This window comes from Penicillium angulare, assembly GCF_028827245.1.
Source record: "Penicillium angulare strain IBT 27051 chromosome Unknown utg000005l_segment0_segment0, whole genome shotgun sequence".
Lineage (NCBI taxonomy): Eukaryota > Fungi > Ascomycota > Eurotiomycetes > Eurotiales > Aspergillaceae > Penicillium > Penicillium angulare.
Genome location: NW_026623164.1, coordinates 4,049,717 through 4,068,196, shown reverse-complemented (window position 1 = coordinate 4,068,196; position 18,480 = coordinate 4,049,717). Strand labels below are relative to the sequence as shown.

The 18,480-nt window shown below is 46.7% G+C and overlaps 8 protein-coding genes across 8 annotated transcripts; 4 read left to right on the top strand and 4 right to left on the bottom strand.

Annotated features, from left to right (window-relative positions):
• Positions 1-2,294: 2,294 nt before the first annotated feature.
• On the top strand, positions 2,295-3,372 carry N7478_008896 (sulfurtransferase; the record flags this gene model as incomplete). The annotated part of the gene is made up of 2 exons (XM_056925110.1): positions 2,295-3,253; positions 3,315-3,372. The coding sequence occupies 2 exons, from the start codon at positions 2,295-2,297 to the stop codon at positions 3,370-3,372; spliced, it is 1,017 nt and encodes a 338-aa protein (XP_056777836.1).
• A 612-nt stretch (positions 3,373-3,984) lies between these two features.
• Positions 3,985-5,354, top strand: N7478_008895 (uncharacterized protein; the record flags this gene model as incomplete). Its single annotated transcript, XM_056925109.1, has 2 exons — positions 3,985-4,105; positions 4,210-5,354. The coding sequence occupies 2 exons, from the start codon at positions 3,985-3,987 to the stop codon at positions 5,352-5,354; spliced, it is 1,266 nt and encodes a 421-aa protein (XP_056777835.1).
• A 907-nt stretch (positions 5,355-6,261) lies between these two features.
• N7478_008894 (RPEL repeat-containing protein) lies at positions 6,262-6,874 on the top strand (the record flags this gene model as incomplete). The annotated part of the gene is made up of 3 exons (XM_056925108.1): positions 6,262-6,398; positions 6,454-6,554; positions 6,702-6,874. 3 exons carry the CDS (start codon positions 6,262-6,264, stop codon positions 6,872-6,874), a joined length of 411 nt encoding a protein of 136 aa, XP_056777834.1.
• Positions 6,875-7,400: 526 nt separating this feature from the next.
• On the bottom strand, positions 7,401-8,572 carry N7478_008893 (zinc-dependent alcohol dehydrogenase; the record flags this gene model as incomplete). Its single annotated transcript, XM_056925107.1, has 3 exons — positions 7,401-7,591; positions 7,641-8,368; positions 8,427-8,572. 3 exons carry the CDS (start codon positions 8,570-8,572, stop codon positions 7,401-7,403), a joined length of 1,065 nt encoding a protein of 354 aa, XP_056777833.1.
• A 420-nt stretch (positions 8,573-8,992) lies between these two features.
• Positions 8,993-10,483, bottom strand: N7478_008892 (uncharacterized protein; the record flags this gene model as incomplete). The annotated part of the gene is made up of 1 exon (XM_056925106.1): positions 8,993-10,483. The coding sequence occupies one exon, from the start codon at positions 10,481-10,483 to the stop codon at positions 8,993-8,995; it is 1,491 nt and encodes a 496-aa protein (XP_056777832.1).
• Positions 10,484-11,167: 684 nt separating this feature from the next.
• On the top strand, positions 11,168-13,118 carry N7478_008891 (sugar porter family MFS transporter; the record flags this gene model as incomplete). The annotated part of the gene is made up of 8 exons (XM_056925105.1): positions 11,168-11,210; positions 11,278-11,400; positions 11,462-11,686; positions 11,750-12,196; positions 12,253-12,562; positions 12,640-12,722; positions 12,782-12,867; positions 12,918-13,118. The coding sequence occupies 8 exons, from the start codon at positions 11,168-11,170 to the stop codon at positions 13,116-13,118; spliced, it is 1,518 nt and encodes a 505-aa protein (XP_056777831.1).
• Positions 13,119-13,788: 670 nt separating this feature from the next.
• N7478_008890 (uncharacterized protein) lies at positions 13,789-14,865 on the bottom strand (the record flags this gene model as incomplete). The annotated part of the gene is made up of 2 exons (XM_056925104.1): positions 13,789-14,760; positions 14,854-14,865. 2 exons carry the CDS (start codon positions 14,863-14,865, stop codon positions 13,789-13,791), a joined length of 984 nt encoding a protein of 327 aa, XP_056777830.1.
• A 1,556-nt stretch (positions 14,866-16,421) lies between these two features.
• Positions 16,422-17,588, bottom strand: N7478_008889 (uncharacterized protein; the record flags this gene model as incomplete). Its single annotated transcript, XM_056925103.1, has 2 exons — positions 16,422-17,494; positions 17,558-17,588. The coding sequence occupies 2 exons, from the start codon at positions 17,586-17,588 to the stop codon at positions 16,422-16,424; spliced, it is 1,104 nt and encodes a 367-aa protein (XP_056777829.1).
• Positions 17,589-18,480: the final 892 nt, after the last annotated feature.

The following is an 18,480-nucleotide window of genomic DNA, read 5'->3' as shown; positions in this document are numbered from 1 at the left end:
TATACAATATTCAACATTTGAACTTCGAAGTTGTCTTACATACTATCATATAATGATCGACTTGGAAACACTTGCTTTTTGATTTTTGCTTTTGAATACCGAAGCCAGTGGCGGCTATTGCTAACAGATACGGGTGATCCGGTTCTGCGTCTGTTTCGTACTCTATCCTGCTATGTGCTGTCTAACCCGGTTATGACGGCTGGTATACTAACACCGGGCCTTGGTCTTGGTGTGGGTTATAAACCACATATCTTTTGAATACAGAGACTGATCGTTAACCCACCTTTTAGATACCCGGTATCTTACTCTGGAAAATCGGCAGCCAGTCGCTCAATATTGCAATCAATAATGCCAATGCCCCCAAATATGTCCCATTGTACGTTTCCTGAATTGCCAAATCCTACTGTATGGCTGCCTGAGCCTCCTGCTCTTTTACCCTAGGTTTGAATGCTCTTGTCCCTCCGAGTCGCCTCAAGAGTATATCTCCTAACACCCGCCTTATTCTCTCCCGTTTGGTTCCCTTTGACGCCATCGCAAGCGCGAGTGCCCTTAATGTCTTCATGCGTGGTGAGGAGATTCACTAAGGAATCGATATATACCCCATTTTGTCAGTCCATCTTTACACCAACTTTACTCTCTGCTTACCCTTACTACCTCACAATGTCAACGGAAGACCTCATAGGAGGTCTTAAAGCTCGCTGTTCGGTGGCGTCAATCGTGATCGCGATATCAATGCACAAGGTGTCACTGGCGAGGAGCCATTCGACTGGAATAAGCAAGAGTTAGCTAAAAGAACCAGTCATTTATCGGGCCTTCCATATAACACAAATATCAATCTGGTGAAGCCTAAGGCAGTGCTTGACCACTCAGAAAACTTCGATGCATGGCAGCAAGGCGTATTGGTCGGTCTATTGGGGGTAGGCTTACAAATTTTGATCAATCATGACCTCCTACGGCCTGAGAAGAATGACGCCGAAGGAGAAAATTGGAGGCAGTTATTAAGAGGCATGAGAGAGTGGCTGGAGGCGAGCACAGAATGATGTTGTGTCTTACTACTTGATTGCTATGGATCATACTAGTGCAATAATACATACTAGATGCTGTTAGCTCTGAAGAAATGAGCCGCTCTACACATGACCTTGTGAGATCTATCCAGCTTTGCTATGTAGTTGGTAGATGTACATAGTAAACAATGATTAGGATTTAGATCGGCTAGTACCTGCAGGAGATGGGACAGCATTCTTCCGTTAGTAGCGTAGTAATACTAGCGAGTGACGTGATCAGGGGCTAAAATGACTATTGTCCCAGCCTAATAAGAGCTAATTGATACCGGTGAACGCGCTGAATAGTTATGAATAATTTAATTTAGTAATTACAAGAGAGATCGGCCTGTATTCGGATCGCCGATTATTCACGAAGTATCTATCTGTATGCAACACAGGATAGGATTAAAATAAGGGTTATTAAGGCACGTCTAACACGCCCCAACCCATGTAAAAACAGCAGTGGTATTTCCATGTAAACAGCAGAAGGTATCCTTCAGATTGCACATTCAACGCCATTCCCAAAGAATCATAAAGCCCAACTCCAATTATAACGAAAAAGACGCATAAGCAACCGATATCATTCTTCGGTCTGTTTCCACTCAAATTCTATGAACGATTAGCATTGTTGTGAGCGTAATCTCAATATAGAACACCTACTTTGACGGCACATAGGACATAATCCCTTAGAAGTTTCTTGCTGAATCCATGTCAAGAGGCAATGCTGTTCCATCCTTGTTAGTGTTGATGCCCCGCACAGAATTCATATCTGGGTCTTACCATGTGGAATGAGTGGCCACATTTCCCGAGTACTAATAAAACTGTTAATCCAACGTTCGCGTGGATCGGGATTGGCGATTGCGACTTACGGAGCGAACACTCGTCACCGGGGAATTTGCATGTCGGACAGGTTCCGTCAAACTGGACGCGACAGATACCGCACACTTCGTCCTCGGGCATATCCCAATGCCAAGTCGCAATGGCATTCCATTCCTTGAGCTTGACTTTCATGTTGTAGAAGTGAGGTTCAAGGGCTGACCTACTGACAGTTCTAGTGTGTTTTCTGTAGAGGTCCAAGCTCCGTGGTGGATTGGAAAGGGAAATGAGTTTCCGATAAGCGGGTTTGGCTTTGTTTATCGCCGCGTTATCACATGAGCTTCTCCGCACCATCAGGCCAACTCCACATCCCGTTTTCCCTTCCTGAATGTAAAGAGAGAAGTGCCCGCCCACTTGTCCCCCCTCTCAGAAATCATGGCATTCGCAGCCATTCGCCCCTCTGGTCTGTTTCGTCCCAAGATGACTGCTCGGATTCCTGGTGGCTCACGTCAGATTTCTTTCTCGTCATACTTGGTAACACCCAAGGAACTGAACGAGGCATTGAAAAAGAACCCTTCTACTTCGACCAAGATTTCTACCTCGCCGCGAGTTGTTCCATTATGCGCAGCATGGTTTATGCCAAACGACCCTGAAGGGCGCAAGGGAATTGACTCTTTCCGCCAATCTCGCATCCCTCAATCTCGCTTTTTCGATATTGATGCTATCAAAGATCCGGACTCTCCTTACCCCCACATGCTCCCCGCCTGTGAGACATTCGCAGAGGCAATGAGTGATCTGGGTATTCGGCGAGATGATGAAATTGTGGTATACGACACCGCTGAATTAGGAATCTTTAGTGCGCCGCGCGTGGGCTGGACCTTGCGCGTCTTCGGACACCCAAATGTGCATATACTCAATAACTACCGCTTATGGACCCAAGAGGGATTCCCAACCGAGAGCGGAGAGCCCACCCCCTTGGAGAAGAGTAAATATTCTGTTCCGACATATGACTCAAAACTGGTGATCTCATTCCGAGAGCTGAAGGAGTTGGCATTGGACTACGGCAAGGAGGGCGCAGAGGAAGTGGAGATTTTGGATGCTCGATCTTACGGTCGCTGGGCCGGTACCGATCCTGAACCCCGTGCAGGATTATCATCGGGCCATGTGCCTGGCTCCAAGAGTCTCTCGTTCCCTGAACTCTTGGACCCAGAGACGAAGACATATCGTTCTCCCGAGGAACTACGCAAGATCTTCGAAGAGCACCAAGTGGACCCTTCGCGGTCAATTATTAGCACTTGTGGAACTGGGGTTACCGCGACTATAATTGAGACAGCTTTAGCCCAGGCTGAATACGGAGATCCTAATTTGCGCCGAGTCTACGATGGCAGCTGGACGTAAGAGAGCTCCCCCTTTGTGTACAAAGTGTTTTCCGATCATTTGCTAATATGTTTATAGTGAATGGGCCCAAAGAGTAAAGGAATCAGATGGACTTATTAAGAAGGTGAAGCAGTGATATGGATATAGGCTATAAGGTCATGGATTTGTTGCGCTTGAAAGGCTGGAAGAGAGTGGTGAGGTTCTTATTGATTGAAGCTCTTATTATGCTTTCTTTTATTCTGCTTTTGACCGTTAGACGATACTCCCCGTCGCATATAGAATCATTGAATCCGTTTCCACTCTTTATCTCATCTCTGTCTCCTTCCTTCCTCTTGTTTCACATCCATCGTCTCTTGCTTTGTTCTTTTTTATAGTTGCACAGTTTGTTCGCCGGCAGACATGCTTAGTCATCATTTTACGTCGTAGTGAACGCCGATTTGATCTTCACTTTCCAATCTCCTCCAAATCCCACATCTTGAATTTTCTCCTGGGTGGCACCTCATCAAAGATGCTGCAGATGATTTCCTGCCTGGTTCTACACAGTGAGTTGCGTCTTTGCGTCTCCCGAAATCCCCGCCGTCCCCACATTCTCATGTCCAATCCCGGGCCAAACCTCCTTCGTGGGATCACTTTGCTGACTCGGTTTCCCCCTCCTCTTCCAGTCGCGGTTTTCTACACTTCTAGTTGCCCTGAATAGGGCAAAACTCACCTTACCCCCTCCTCTGATTGACGCTCGTTCCTAGCCGCCATGTCGACTGGGCGCAAGGTCTTTCATTGCGCCGTGGACGAGACGGCTCTGACTACCAACATTAGCGAGATCAAGAAATGGACCACCAGCGGTGCGATCGATCTCATTGTCCCTCTTTACAGTAGGTCCCCTTACTTTGACCTTATTTTCTGGCTTTTAGCTATTCTAGAAGCAGGCGACTTGGGCTCTCCGATTCTGCGGATTGCTGATCCATGTCTATTCTAGCTCTTGAGCGCCTGCATGCCTTGAAACGTGCGGGATCGCAAGTCGCCATTAACGCTCGCGAGGCCGTCCGCTTTCTTGATCGAGTCACCTCCGGAAAAGACCATATTACCGCCGATCTAGTCGCATTACAGGGCCCGATGGAACAGTATGAGCACTGGGAGGATGCAGAGAAATTCTTCCTTCCGGAATTCGAAGAGGAACCCGAGGTCATCGACGGTAACGACATTGCGGCTGACGCTGACGCTTCTGAGCCTACCTCTGAGGAGCAGGAGACCACTGGTGCTTCTGGACGGGATGATTTATCGCAAATGCTGCTGAGCAAATTGAACTTCAAGAAAGATGCCGACGCCACCTCCATCACCTCTGCTGGTTCCGGGCCAGCCTCGCGCACCTCTTCCCGCAGTTCGCGCACCAGCCCCGAATGTGCCCAACACGAGAATGGCTCGACAAAGCCCGAGAAAGCGAAGAATGGTCACCAACGGACCGCATCTGGGTCTACTATACCGGTCGCTCCGCCCGCTTTGCGCCCGCTGCTCAGTGCCCTTCTATGGCGACTGCACAGTGGTTCCGATGCAGAGAATTCCGCTAAAGGCTGTATTCTCGTTTCCAATGATCGTGCGACTCAGGTATGGGCTCAGAAGTTTGGTATCGGCGTGAAAAATATTCTCCAGCTGCGCACTGCAATTCAATACGAAGAGCGCGAGTACAAAAACCGTTGCAAATATGTCGAGAAGACCCAAACCCAGACCCAGACACCCGAGCCGAAAACCCTCCTCTCGTATGAGGAGGATAGCGACGAAGATGAATTGGTTTTTGTTCCCCGCGGTCGCGGTAGCGGCAAGGCTTCTCGCGGTGCTCGTGGTGGAGGGTCTCGTAAAGCCGTCGCAAAGACCACCCCGCCTGCTCCTGAACCTAAAGCCGCTACCGTTGATGTCCCCACTCAACCCATTGACCCGAATTCATTCAGTCGATCGCTAGCTGGAGGTAGCAAGACACCAGCCACCGTGGATTTAAGCACTCAGCAGGGCGCCGCTCGCGGTATGCCGGGCGCCTCGCGTCGCGCTCCCAGTGGCCGCCGCGGCGGATCCAGTCGCGGGGCTCCACGAGGCAATGGGCGAGGCCGAGGCAAACTTTGGGTTCCTTGATCATACGAGTAAGGTTTCCTGAGATCGCCTCTATTTGTGGATCTCGGGAAACCAAGTGAATATGTTCGATACAACGCATGGAGAACTGGACGGGTTTGTCTTCTTTCCTTTGTAGGATAGGCATCTCGCACGAAAGAGAATGAATTTTCGCCACTGTATTCGTTTGCAGGACGTGTTTCTTGCTCTCTCTGCTTCCCCTTTCACACTCATTCCTCTCCCCTCGGTATGACACCCCAGGACCACGACAAAATGGTCGGAAATCCGGACACGATCAAACCTGATGGAGGATCCGATTCAATTCGACCCGTGGAGGGACTGCTGCATAAGGGGCTCTTCTTTTCCATGAGAGCCTGGAATTCTCCTTAGACATTATTTTGGGTTGCTGTGGCTTTCTCTCTCTCTCTCTCTTCCTCACACATCAACTCTGGCATCTGAGAAGTTGCTTTTTTTGTTTCCTTCTCTTCCCTTGGTCTTTTCCTTTCTCTCCTTTTTTTGTTTTTTGGAGAGGTTGTGATTTACGGAGGATGTTCATAGTGGATTTTACATTTATGCAGATCTACCATAAGACCTTCCCAGGTTGATTGATATTTACCTAAATGGAGTTATTATTCCGTACAATTGACATTAACCGACATAATTAACTTTGTAAATCTCGTAAATTTCTACCCCAGCCACTGAAATGCACGGAAACAGACAGCTGAAACGCCCATGCACACTTAAGGCAGTTAAGTACTCGTAATTAGTATAAAGTTAGGTTCCCCGTTCCCCGCGTGACAGTCCCGTGGGACAAACATCACTTGACTTTGTCACTTCTCGACTTCTTTTCTTTTAAAAACTTCTCCTCAACTCCTTCAGTTGCTATATCCATTCCAACCCAACACTCCTTCGATACCAATATACTATCATCATGTCGTCGATCGACGAGACTCCCCTGGGTGTTGCACCCCTCGAGCGCCGTGACTCTCTAGAGAAGCACCTCCAGACCCGCCCGGAGATTAAGGACCTCAAAGACCGCCATATCCTGCTCGACACCAATGTGGCACCGTGCGAGACTCTCGTTCGCTTACTGAGTTCTCATAACTAACTCCAGTTACAACAGATCTCTCCAATCTGCACGCCAGGATCTCGCGCGCCAGCGTGCCACAGACGAACTGAAGAAGAACCTGGGGAAGAGGCCTGGGCGGGACGAGCTGGTGGAGCGTATATCTCCCCTCTCCTTTTTTTTTATCTTCACTTCTATTCCCTTTCCCTAGCTTCCTTGTATATTTCCTTTTATATATATGCATGATTGTTGATCCTAGAGCATCCCTTCCATGCTGTTCTCAGACAGTATACTAACTAGCAAAGGTAACATTCTCCCCGCCACCGCGACCGCGCCAGCCCTGCAGGCCAAGGCTCAGGAACTCGAGCGCCACATGCTCGCCGATAATCTTGAGCACAAGATTCAAAACCGTCCTCAGCCCGAGGAATTGATTTCCCAGGGAATTTTGGAGGAGGATGAAGATCCGCGCTCAGCCTAGAATCTCTTTTGATGCACTGTTGAGGGTTGGTTTTATGGTTTTGGATTTGATTTCCTGCAACTCTGTTCTTCTTCATTCGTTAATCTTGCGACCGGATTGAATTGGGAGATTGATCAGGGATAATGACCGTTCTGGAGTTATGTTTATCTTTTTTATCTTTCTTTCACTCTTTAAGCTCTACTTTGTTGGCTATTCGATCCTATGCACTGGCGGGTGGTGATGTCACCGTGATACCTTTGTCGATACGGTCACTTAACTTAGTCATTCTTCCCCGCAAAGTCTATTTTATACTTAATTTGGATTTGGGTGTAGGCCAATTGATTAAGAGGAAGTATTGGGTTTGTTGTAGTTCTATAATGTAATATAGATCGATTGGCCGTGGGGTTCTGTCTAATCCGAGGTTCTCGTCCAACTTGGATTAGGGAATGGTGGCATTGAGACAGCACAAAGGAGTCCAAAGTTATAAAATATGGAATTCAATAAAAGAGTAGCTCATACATATATCTTTGGTTTTTGTTGTAATATACTATTGATTCATCGGGATTTTTACCACTGCTCGACCTTTGATTTGGTCTTTCGTAAGTTGCCGAACTAATCTCGGAGTTTCAGCAAAGTCGAAGACTTCAATTTCAGGTGTGATAACCCCCTGAACTGCAAGCTGAAGCAGTTCTGTCAGTTTTTCCTCTGTTCCAACCGACGATCCTTTGATTGTGAGTCCTGATGAAGTTAGCATTTGACAATCATTCAAGAGTGATGATCTTCTCACCTCGAGCAGCACTCAAAGTTGCAGAAATAGGAATGTCCATCTGATTCTGTGGCAATCCTACACACACAATTGTCGCCATATTCCGCACTAACATGGGTGCCATTTGAAACGCCTCTTTGTTCCCGGGCACAACAATGGTCGCATGGGCACCCTCGCCCGTCAATTCTAATACCCGAGCGCCAACATCTTCTGTTTTGAAATCGATAAATGCCTCAGCACCTGAGTCCATGCTAATCTTTCTTTTCTCATCTCCACGGTCAATTGCAATAACACGAAGCTTCTTCACTCGAGCGGCGATTTGTACTCCGATATGTCCAAGTCCACCACCTGATCCAGATACAGCAATCCAGTCACCAGGTCCTAACTCCTGATCCAGATGTGCCAATGCCCCAGCCATAGTAAGCCCTGCGCAAAGAAGAGGAGCAGCGATCTCATCGCTGAGATTCTCTGGGATCATTGTGACAAACCGTGCATCTGCAACCACATACTGCTGTAGTGTGCCTGGAACATGGCGACTGGTATTCAGCTGCTTTGGGCAGTGATGGAAGAAACCCCGTTTACAGATTGAGCATTCTGTACATGCATTGTAGAGCCATTTGACACCTACCCGTTGGCCTAGGAGTGATGAGGAAACGTTTGTGCCGGCTTTGACTACTCTTCCAACGCCTTCGTGGCCGATGATTGGGTTATAGGGAGCCCAGGCTGATACTGCTCGGACTTCGGAGCCACTGTGCACTGTGAGCATTTGTTTTTTGAAACATAATGCGAAGAATTTTGTTGTCTCACCAAAGTCCAGTGCATGTTAACTGAACGAGGATCTCTTCTGGGCCTGGTTCCCCCACTTGTATGTCGTGGCGAAGCACAATCTTGAAATTATCGCCTGGATCTTCTACCACGGCGGCTTGTTGTTGAATGGGAATAGGGATAGACATTTTCTTTTATGGTATTTATCGTAAAAATATATGAGACGGGATAAATTGAGAATGAATCAATAAATAAGCCTTTCGAGACATTTGAATATCCTTCGTCTCTGGATGACTAACCTGTGAAGTACCGATAAGCTCTGCCGCATTGCGGTTACGCGATCTATAGCCGAAGTCCGCCTACAAGCCTCAAGGTGCAGCCATGATCTGCCGATGCCAAGGACGTGAATAGCTACGAAGAAATGAGCGACTCAAGTGAAAATAGATACTGAAGATATGCTACCGAATACGTGTACGTATAATAGTCTTGATAGTTTGTATGCTTGTACTGATAAAACATTCAGGGCAGAGAGCTAAATGGCAAGAAAAGTAGCTTGAATTGAGCTGCACCCCTTCATAGATGCCAATGGAGATAGAATTCCAGGTTTATCACTCGCTCAAGATAGCAACAGCATATGGAGACAATTGAATAGTATCTCCCTTAATAGTCTCAGTCCGCCAGATGTCACCCCCAGAGCTCACGTCCACAACCTCCATTGTTACACCCTGGAAACTCGAAGCTTGGATCGAGATTACCTGGTCTAGTTTGTTCACCAGCAAAATCTTCTTCTCCTGACCCGTAGTCTCAAATGCCTGCGCATGAACCTGCGTCTCGTCACTGCTCGTTTGTACAAGCTTATCACCAAGACGAATACTCTGCTGGATCAACTGGAGAACCCGTAGACGCGCGGTAGGAAGTCCAGTGTGGTAGTCTACCATTGAAACAGAAGGATATTGTCCAGGATACCCGCTCAACTGACTTTCACCCACGGCATCAATGCCTAAAACTGCCAGCTTAGAGAATATGTACGCATAAATCCCCCCACTCCATACCCAGTACTCGTCCGGAATTGTATAGTCTGGGTAGATTGTTGTTGAGCCAAGTGGGTCCATAGTACCTAGTTCGTCCACTGTCGTGCGGGACAACGGTGAGATTTGCTTTCTGATTTCCTCGATTTGCTCTACCTCGCCAATGAAAGTATCTGCCATTTGGAAGCTTTGTGCTGCTTCACTCTGGGTGGACGCATTGCTGGGTGTTGAGTAGAAATGATAGCTGATCCAGTCCAATGGTGTGTTTGCTTTGTGGTTGGCTGGATTCAAGAAGTCCTGTACGCGTGTCGCATTGCGCGTGGACATGGCTAGACCTATGAATTGGGTCTTTGGGGAGACTTCATGAATAGCGGCTGTAACTGCGTCGTAGATCTGGTTATAGAGAGGGATGTCGATCCCATGCTCAGCCTCGGATTCATTTAGAATTTCCCAGTACTCGATATCGAGGTGGTGACCAGATTCATGGTAAACGCCGCATTCGTCCGTGAAACCACCATCGACGTACCATGATATCAAGCGGCGGTAATAATCCGAGAGTTCTTTCACTGTTTGGTCCCGTAGCTGGGTGCCGTTGTTATAGTTCCAGTCAATGATATTGACATCTTCCGGGTAGCTGTATGGAGTATCGAGGACCCACATCCAGTCCGGGGTAGTGCTGAAGTTGATGATATGGGACACATTCGGTGTGCTAGAGAGGAAATCCAACAACAGCTGGTCGGCGTAAGTGAAATCCCAGCTTGTGATACAGTGAGTATCATTGATTATGGGCGCCTCGATCTCGGGAACCGCAAGGCGGGGATACGGGAACCAAGGTACATAGCGGACATAGTCGGCAGCAACCAAGCCCAGTGAATCAAGAATATTTGCACGAGTACTACTATTTGCAAGCATAGGAGGATTTGCGACCGACTGAAGTGTGGCTGTGGTCTTGGACTCGATCAACACTTCGTTCCAATCGATATCGATACTCAAGGGCGATGATACATTGCGGCGGTATAGTGCGAAACAGGGGGCTGCAAATGCCGCCACACGAATGATTTGAGCAAACATTTTGCTAAATGATTGAGAAGCCTATCTTGTAGGTACAAATTGCATGCCTTTTATAGGCAGTTTTGAGCAAACCACACGGTCGCCGTATAGACGGCCGAACACGAGACGACAAGACGTTACATCAAAAACATCTGAAGCATTTTTCTTACTATATTTTCTCGCAAAACATCGCGCTCAGGCGTAGAGATCGTCAGTGCTCGAGCTCTTTTGAAAGGATCTCATGGATGTCTCATGGATGTCTCAAAGTAGCGTGGAAGTTCGCATGACTGGTGTTCGGGACATTGCGCAAATTCCCAATCGCCGATCAGGGTCCATATTGCTCTCAAAAGAAGCTTCAGTGGCGTCGCCCGGTGAAGAAGTTGGTCAGCCACCAAGCCTCTGCCGAAACTGGCTTATGTTGCTGTCACACTGGAACCGGCCGCGTCAGTCCAGTTGTGCGGGGGTTGTCTCCATTGACTCCACATCTCCCCGGATTTTAACCTTTAGCGAGCCAATGCGAATGCAACACCGGGTTATTTGGAGCCGAGAGGCAAAGCTTCGGTCAAACAACACCGCGAAGTGCCATGGTAATGTGCAATTAAATGGCGGAGAACAAGTTAATCCCTCTAGGACTCTGGGGTTGATCTCGTTGTCCCATGAATTCTTCTCTGTTGCTATCACTATCACTAAGAGACAAAGTTCAATATGGGTCAGCTGCGTGGAAAATACTTGCATTGGGCTGTGACGGGTAGGTTTCTCCTTCGTGATGCTGAAAGTCATGTCTATGAGGTAGATGCTAATCACATACCATGTAGCGGCGAGCTGTCAAGCCTTCCTGTTGCTTGGGTATGATCAAGGTGTTATGAGCGGTCTTATCGGGGCCAACAACCAGTTTGGACAACAGTTTGGCAATCCCGATGCCAATATGCAGGGAATTTGTGAGAGAGCCGATTGAATTGTGACCAGTAATGATTTTGCTAATCTAACGTTTGTATGTAGTGACTTCAATCTATGATATTGGCTGTGCGGTCGGATGTCTGGTCAGCTTCGTGATCGGTCACAAAATGGGTCGCAAAAAGATGATTATAGCTGGAGGTGCTATTATGGTGATTGGCACGATCATTCTTGGATCTTCATATTCGCGCGCACAATTTTTGGTCGGTCGAGTTGTCACTGGCTTTGGAAATGGTATCAACAGCAGTACTGTTCCAACTTATCAAAGTGGTAAGCGCAGAAGTCATCCATTGTTACCTTAAGAGAGCAAAGTACTGATTGATATGTTTCTAGAAATGGCCCGACCTGAACGCCGTGGTCGCCTCTTATCGGCTCAGGGAACAGTTACCATTGTTGGACTTTGCATCGCTTATTGGCTTGACTATGGTCTTAGCTTTGTCGATTCGCCGGTCCAGTGGCGATTTCCAATAAGCTTCCAAGCCTTCTTCGCTGTCTGTCTAGTACTGCAAATGCTTTCCCTTCCCGATACACCTCGCTGGCTTTGCGAGCAGGATCGCAGTGATGAAGCTGCTTCGATCCTTGCCCGTTTACAACTCGATCAACCTGCCGATGAATCGAGCCAGGAGGTGGTTCAGCTACGCCGGCAGATCGAGTCGGCTATTGAGATTGAATCTGCTGGTGGTCCCTTCAGATACAAGGAGCTGCTGGCTGGTGGAAAGGTTCAGAACTTCCGTCGCATGATTCTAGCTGGCTTGGTCAATGTCCAACAACAATTCACAGGTAGCGCATTTCTTGCATTTGTTTGAGAGAAAGAACAAAGAACTAACGTTTTGAAGGTTCGAATATGATCAACTATTATGCGCCCACTGTCTATGAGAACGCCATGGGTCTATCTCGGAACTTGTCGTTGATTCTGGGTGGCTGTACATCGCTGGCTTACTTGGTTGGATCTATCGTCCCATTATGGAGTATGGATGTATTTGGGCGACGTTCGTCGCTCATGATCTCTGCGGCTGGTCTTTGTACTTGCTTCATACTTGTCGCTGCTTTACTGTCTGTAGGAACAGAAAAGTGCGCATATGCGGCGACCGTGTTTGTCTTTATTTTCCAGATTTTCCTCGGCTTTGGCTATTTGCCTGTACCTTGGTATGTTCCTCAGGCTAACATCGATATTGGGGCAAAGAAAGAAGAACAAAGAGAGCATAAAACTAATGATACGACAGGTTCTACCCAAGTGAAATCACAACAACCCGTATTCGAGCTCGCGGTCAGGCTTTTGCAGGCTTCGTGAACTGGATGTGTGTTTGTAAGTTTATTTAGTCTGGATGACTATGTTGGAGAGAATTCAACACTAACATTCCTCAGTCATCGTTGTACAAGTAACACCAACCGCTATTGATAATATCTCTTGGAGAACATTCATTATTTTCGCTTGCTTTTGCTTCGCATGGGTATGCTTCTAAATATCCTACCTTGGCATATTAAAAGCTAACACTACTAGATTCCAATGGTCTACTTTTTCTTCCCAGAAACAAAGGGTCTTGAGCTCGAAGATGTCGATCACCTGTTCGAAAAGGGCGGTCTTACTGGTGGTGTCTTCGAGTCTCGTGGTCGTCCAGTGGAGCCTGGATATCATCGTACTATCAACACGGATAGAATCGAGAAGCCGACCGAGGAAAGACAAGAAAGAGTTGATGTGTAAATATATATACTTGTGAAATATTGGAGCGGATGCAGCTGGGTTGGTTTTTGGATGGCTTTGGACATAGTCTCTTGTGGGAATTTCAACTATATCTATAGTAAGAGCATACTTAGAAACATCATATAGAAGGTAGAGGACATCTGATAGAGCTTCAAGTTTTTTTTTGTGTATTTCTTAGCACTGGAGTTTGTAAATAAACATCTAGGTAATATGACACAGCTTTGGGGATACTTGATCAATGCATTCAGGTGGCTTTTCAAAAAAGAATTATGTCCAAGTCAAATCGAGTGACCCGTGGACATATTATTCCTTGCCGATAACTCATCTCTCAACCATATCTACCAATGGAAAGCTTGACCATTTAGCCCACCAGTCACAGTCAAGACATTCACTACCGATTTCGCCACTGTCGTCAATTCTGGATAGCTGGTCGTTTTCCCTGCTAGTCCCTCTGACTAATCCAGGGTAATCTACCACTTTTCCCCGGGGGCTCTTTATTTTCTGACGTCGATTGATTGTCCACAGTAATTTCTGGCCAAATTATTTTGAACACGTCTTGCAGCTCAGGAATCAAAGGATCGAGTCGTTTATTCATGATGGTATCGGTCAAATTAGTCTCCCGCGCGCGGATTTCAGAACAGTTTGTGTACTGTGACTCTGGTTCAACTAGTCAAGAAGAAGTAAAGATACGAACAAGTTCGGGCTCGTCGATATAAACAGCCATTCTCTCCATGGAAAGGCAGTAGTCTGTTTTGACTGAGATAATCTTTTGGAAGATTTCAAATACAAGCTTCTTATCCACTGCACTGTTAATCATGAACTTCCGAACATGGCCGTTGCGAGCGCGATACAATTCTTGTAGACCCCACCTACAAAGCTGAGAGTCAAAATCATCGAATGTTGGGTCGAGAGATAGCGATTCTTGGGAGGGAAACAAAAGATGACCAGGTCGTATGATACCTTGATCGGATTCATCGTCTCCAAATAAGGCTGGATCAGAGACAGAAAGACCCAGAGATAAGTTTTTGAGACGCGTGATAGTACCCAGGGCTTTATACAAGGCTACCTCTGCACGGTCTCCCCCAGTGCGCTGAACCTTGCATGTTAAATCCTCCAGGAGATGACAATTAGCAAGTAATTTTATGTCCGACTCCGTAAGCCGACATGACTGGGAACGGTTTTTGTATGTGAGCTGTAGCTTGAGAAGTGTCGAGCCATGTGTCTCCACGATTGATTCGACAGATATAAGACAATGCCACCCTTCCAACAATAGCTCCTTCAAAGGAGGCAGTGAGTGGAGAAAGTTTTTTGCCGAGGCATAAAATCCTTTCTGTCTGTTCCATCCTCCTAGGTTTAATTCGAGTTCTTCGAGAGAATGGAAGGGGCGTCTTGTTTCCCAAATTTCGAAAATATTTTGAGCAGTGTCATTGGCCATTCGCGAATGAAGTCTAAGTGTGCGTAGCTTGCGGAAATCGGTATACCCTTCCAGCGCTAGCAGCGTCTGAGGCAAGATTGTGTGCCAGTCAGCAATCTGGAGGCTTGTCAATGATCCAATGCAACCAGTTGGGATCTCTAAATCCTCTTCAGTTGGAGGAGGCAGGGGACGAGTGATTGTTCTGATGAAGACCACCGTTTGGTTGATCTTTCAATATAAACTTCTTTGAGGTTTGGGGCTAGAGGTAAGCACGCATTAATCCAAGTTTTTGATGGACTGTACGCCACGCCTTATAAGCACAATCGTAGTCATCGTATTTCAGAACGGCACTGTATAAAGAAGGCGAGCTAACGAGAGAATGATTAATGAGGCTCGACTTAGAGATGGAAGGCCGAGGAGTAGACGGGTGGAGATTTTGTAGAAAGAATGAATGCAAATGAAGTCTACAGCCTGGATTTTTTTCATGGAGAAATTCTAAGATGCGCGGAGATATTTCTAGGCAGCCGAGATAGAAGAGATCTCGCAGTCTGGGGAGGCTTTCGAGTAAATAAATCATGGAGTTCCAATCATTAACAGTCGCAATTGCGGTCCCCTTGATCCGATTGACGCTCAGATCTTGACGGGGCCGATCCTCATGAGGATTATTCATATTGCCGTACAATGAAGCGTATGGTTTACCAACTTGATCACGTCCGACTCGGATGTCCTTCATTTTCGGCGGGTGCCATTCCGTATCATTTTTACAAGATATGCATCTATGCTCGTCAATGATCAGTCTGCGGACGTATTGATTGCTGGCTGTTCGTCTCAAAAGTTCCGGAATTTTCTTGAAGTGCTGTTCAATCCTGGATGACGAGCGATGTCCCGGTCTGTGATTAATTCGTACGTCATGATAAATAATGTTTTTAATGAGTGAGAGACAGGTGGCAAAACATGATTCGTTGACAAGTGCCAATGCTTCTAGGCTTACTGGATCATTATTGGCGAGTTGCTCCGTAATGAGCCAAAGTATATCGAGTGGTATTGTCGCCAGAGACATGTCCGAGTGGTAGAATGAGCAATGTGAGAAAGAGAAAAAAGAGAAAAAGGGGATGCATACCCTGTTGCATGCCGGAAGGCCATGCCGGTGCTAAGCCTGGATAGGCTGTAACTATGCCGATCATCGCCGGGGCAGCTAGGCATCCTTCCGAGCACTAGTGCAATGCCCACAGCCCGTGTTTGTTGACCGTTATACTAATACACGCAAGCTAGTGGATGTTTCCACTAAATATTTATTGCGGTAACACATGATTTGGAATTATGTCTACTGCCATGTTTTACTATAGCAGCCAGAATTCTGTTATTCTCGAGTCCTCCATGTATTTAAGATAGCACCTTTTCCCAGATATTTGGAAGGACACAGCTCTCCAGAGTTACAATAGATTCACAAATTATTCTTCTCACACCACATTGATACTATCATTCCTTCATTTCTATCTTATAATTCTACATAGCCCCAGCCTTGCTTGAGACCCCGGGGCCACTTTTTAGCTCCGGTGGGGCAATGAAATTGATACTGTGTAGGCTTGGATGGGAATAGTTTGAACGAGAGGGATCAAGTGATAGCGTAAATCCCGAAGAATAATACAAGTTTTCACCATAATAACAGGAAGCGATTATGCGCGCAGCTATCAGATGAGCTTCAAAATTTTACACTTCGGTTCTATAATTTCAGAAATATTTGAATGCGACAGCATAGATTGTGGGCATGTATAGCGAGTCAGTATCCAGGACCGCAAGTAAACAATTTCTTTTTCTGGCCTTTTTCTGGCTTTTAGAATTGATGAAAAAGAACATCCAAGCTGAAATGAAGGGAAATAGAATATGGATTAGAGTCTACCCAAGAGCTTGAGTAGGTCGGCCATCACGCACATAGCAGTGACCTCGCCTCCTCCACCACCGCCCTTTAAGACCAACGGGTTCGCTCCATACCTCTTGGTATAAATACTCACAATCTGACTTCCCTTCAAATTGGCGATCGGGTTGTCTCTATCAAGGTGTTGTAGACCTACTCGGATGGTTTGAGTTGGTACATCAATACTCCCAATGTACCGCAGAACTTTCCCTGACTTCTCAGCTTCAATTTTAGCCAAATTCATTTGCGCATCATATTTGGGCAATTCAGCCATGAATTCGATAACTCCCGATGTAGACGACGGAAGTGACAGAAGACTCTTAGGTACAAGCGAATCGACCGGGAATGATTCTGGCCCCATTACCTGGATCCCTACGACTCGAGCAAGAATCGTGAGCTTCCGTGCAAAGTCCATGCCATTCAGATCATCTCGCGGGTCTGGCTCCATGAAGCCTATTTCCAAAGCATGAGCGACAAGAGAACTCCATTTAGTATTCGCTGTGCCAACCGCTGGCATGTAGGTGTCAAAGAGAAGGGATAAAGTGCCCGAAAGCACGCCTTCGATCTTCACTATTTCATCGCCTGTTGTGATGAGATCTCGAAGAGTTGACAGTATCGGGAGGCTACCCCCAACAGTAGCTTGGTGATAGACTCGAGCGTTTCCCTGCGCAGCCGAATCAAATATCTCGTTCCATAACGATAGTTCATCTGAGAAGGCTTTTTTGTTGGGTGTCACAATCGATATCCCTCGCTTCAGAAATGATGGGTATGACTTTGCGAGCAAAATATCAGATGTATTATCGATTAAGATGGCGCGACCAGGAACTGAAGAAAGATATTTGATTATTTCATCTGGCTGTAACGCGTCATGAACAGTAACGCCCGGTGCCGCTGTCGAGGTTTCCCAGTCTGCGAAAGGGATAGCAGGTGAGTGTGATGGCGATGCTGCCAAGAGGGTCTTTCTCGAACGCGAAAGTAGAACAAGCTTGGGCGCGTTGGGGATCCGGCTTAGCTGTTCTAACAATGCGGTTCCTACCCCGCCAACACCTACTACTGTTTAGTATTGTAGCTGGAATGAACGGTAGGGGGTGGGGTGTATTTGAGACGTACCCACGATTCCAAGATAGGTATTTGCAGCCATGATTCTCTGTCAATGAAGGTATGTTGAATCACGTGGTATTGGAATTCAAACAGCATTGTTATCACAGGGAGATGCGGATGTCGCGATTATGAGTCATCCGCATCAGCACTTGCAAAGAGCTTCATAGTTGGGGGGCTGCCAGACTTGCGGGACTCGCAGCAGAAGATTGGACCACACAGCGTGAAATAGCGCGTCAGGTATAACGAAATACTGGTTTTGAAGTTCCGGGTGTTGCGCTGATCAATGTTAAGGCCATTGTGGGTTGTTCCGCGATAGGCGACCGTAATAATTCAGGCCAAATCATAAATTCCGGTAATTCAAACAAGCAAACCTGGAATAGGAAAGAGTCAGCTGGAGTTTGAAGTGGCTCCGCTGCTTGAAATCCATGTCTATAATCTCAACGCGAGGCCTCAGCGAGGCGGGAATCAAGCTGCCTTAATGAGGCATCTATTTGATAGGATGGGGAGGGAGAACGATCTATAGCTGCATGTGATATGAATGGAGTGGCTCATCATTTAGTATCATGTACAGAGCGGGGATCGATAGAGCGCAGAACACGTCGCGAGATACCCCTGTATCTTGCATGCATACGACAACTCAGCACCTTCCACCTCGTTGTCCACACCACAAACATGAGGCTCATTTCACTTAACTCACTTCACTTGACATAGACCTTGAAAGTACAAAATGTGTGTCAATAAGTATTACTATTACCTCTAGCACCAAAAACTATAAATACATGCTTTTTTCTTTCGAAATCCATGGTAGATTCAAGTTGGGCAGGCACTTGGATAGATCAAGATATCTATGATCAGCAGTCAACTTGATAGCTGCTCCAAGATTCTTCCCTGAAGTCTTTCATTCACGTTTGAATTGAACTTGAACAACCCGT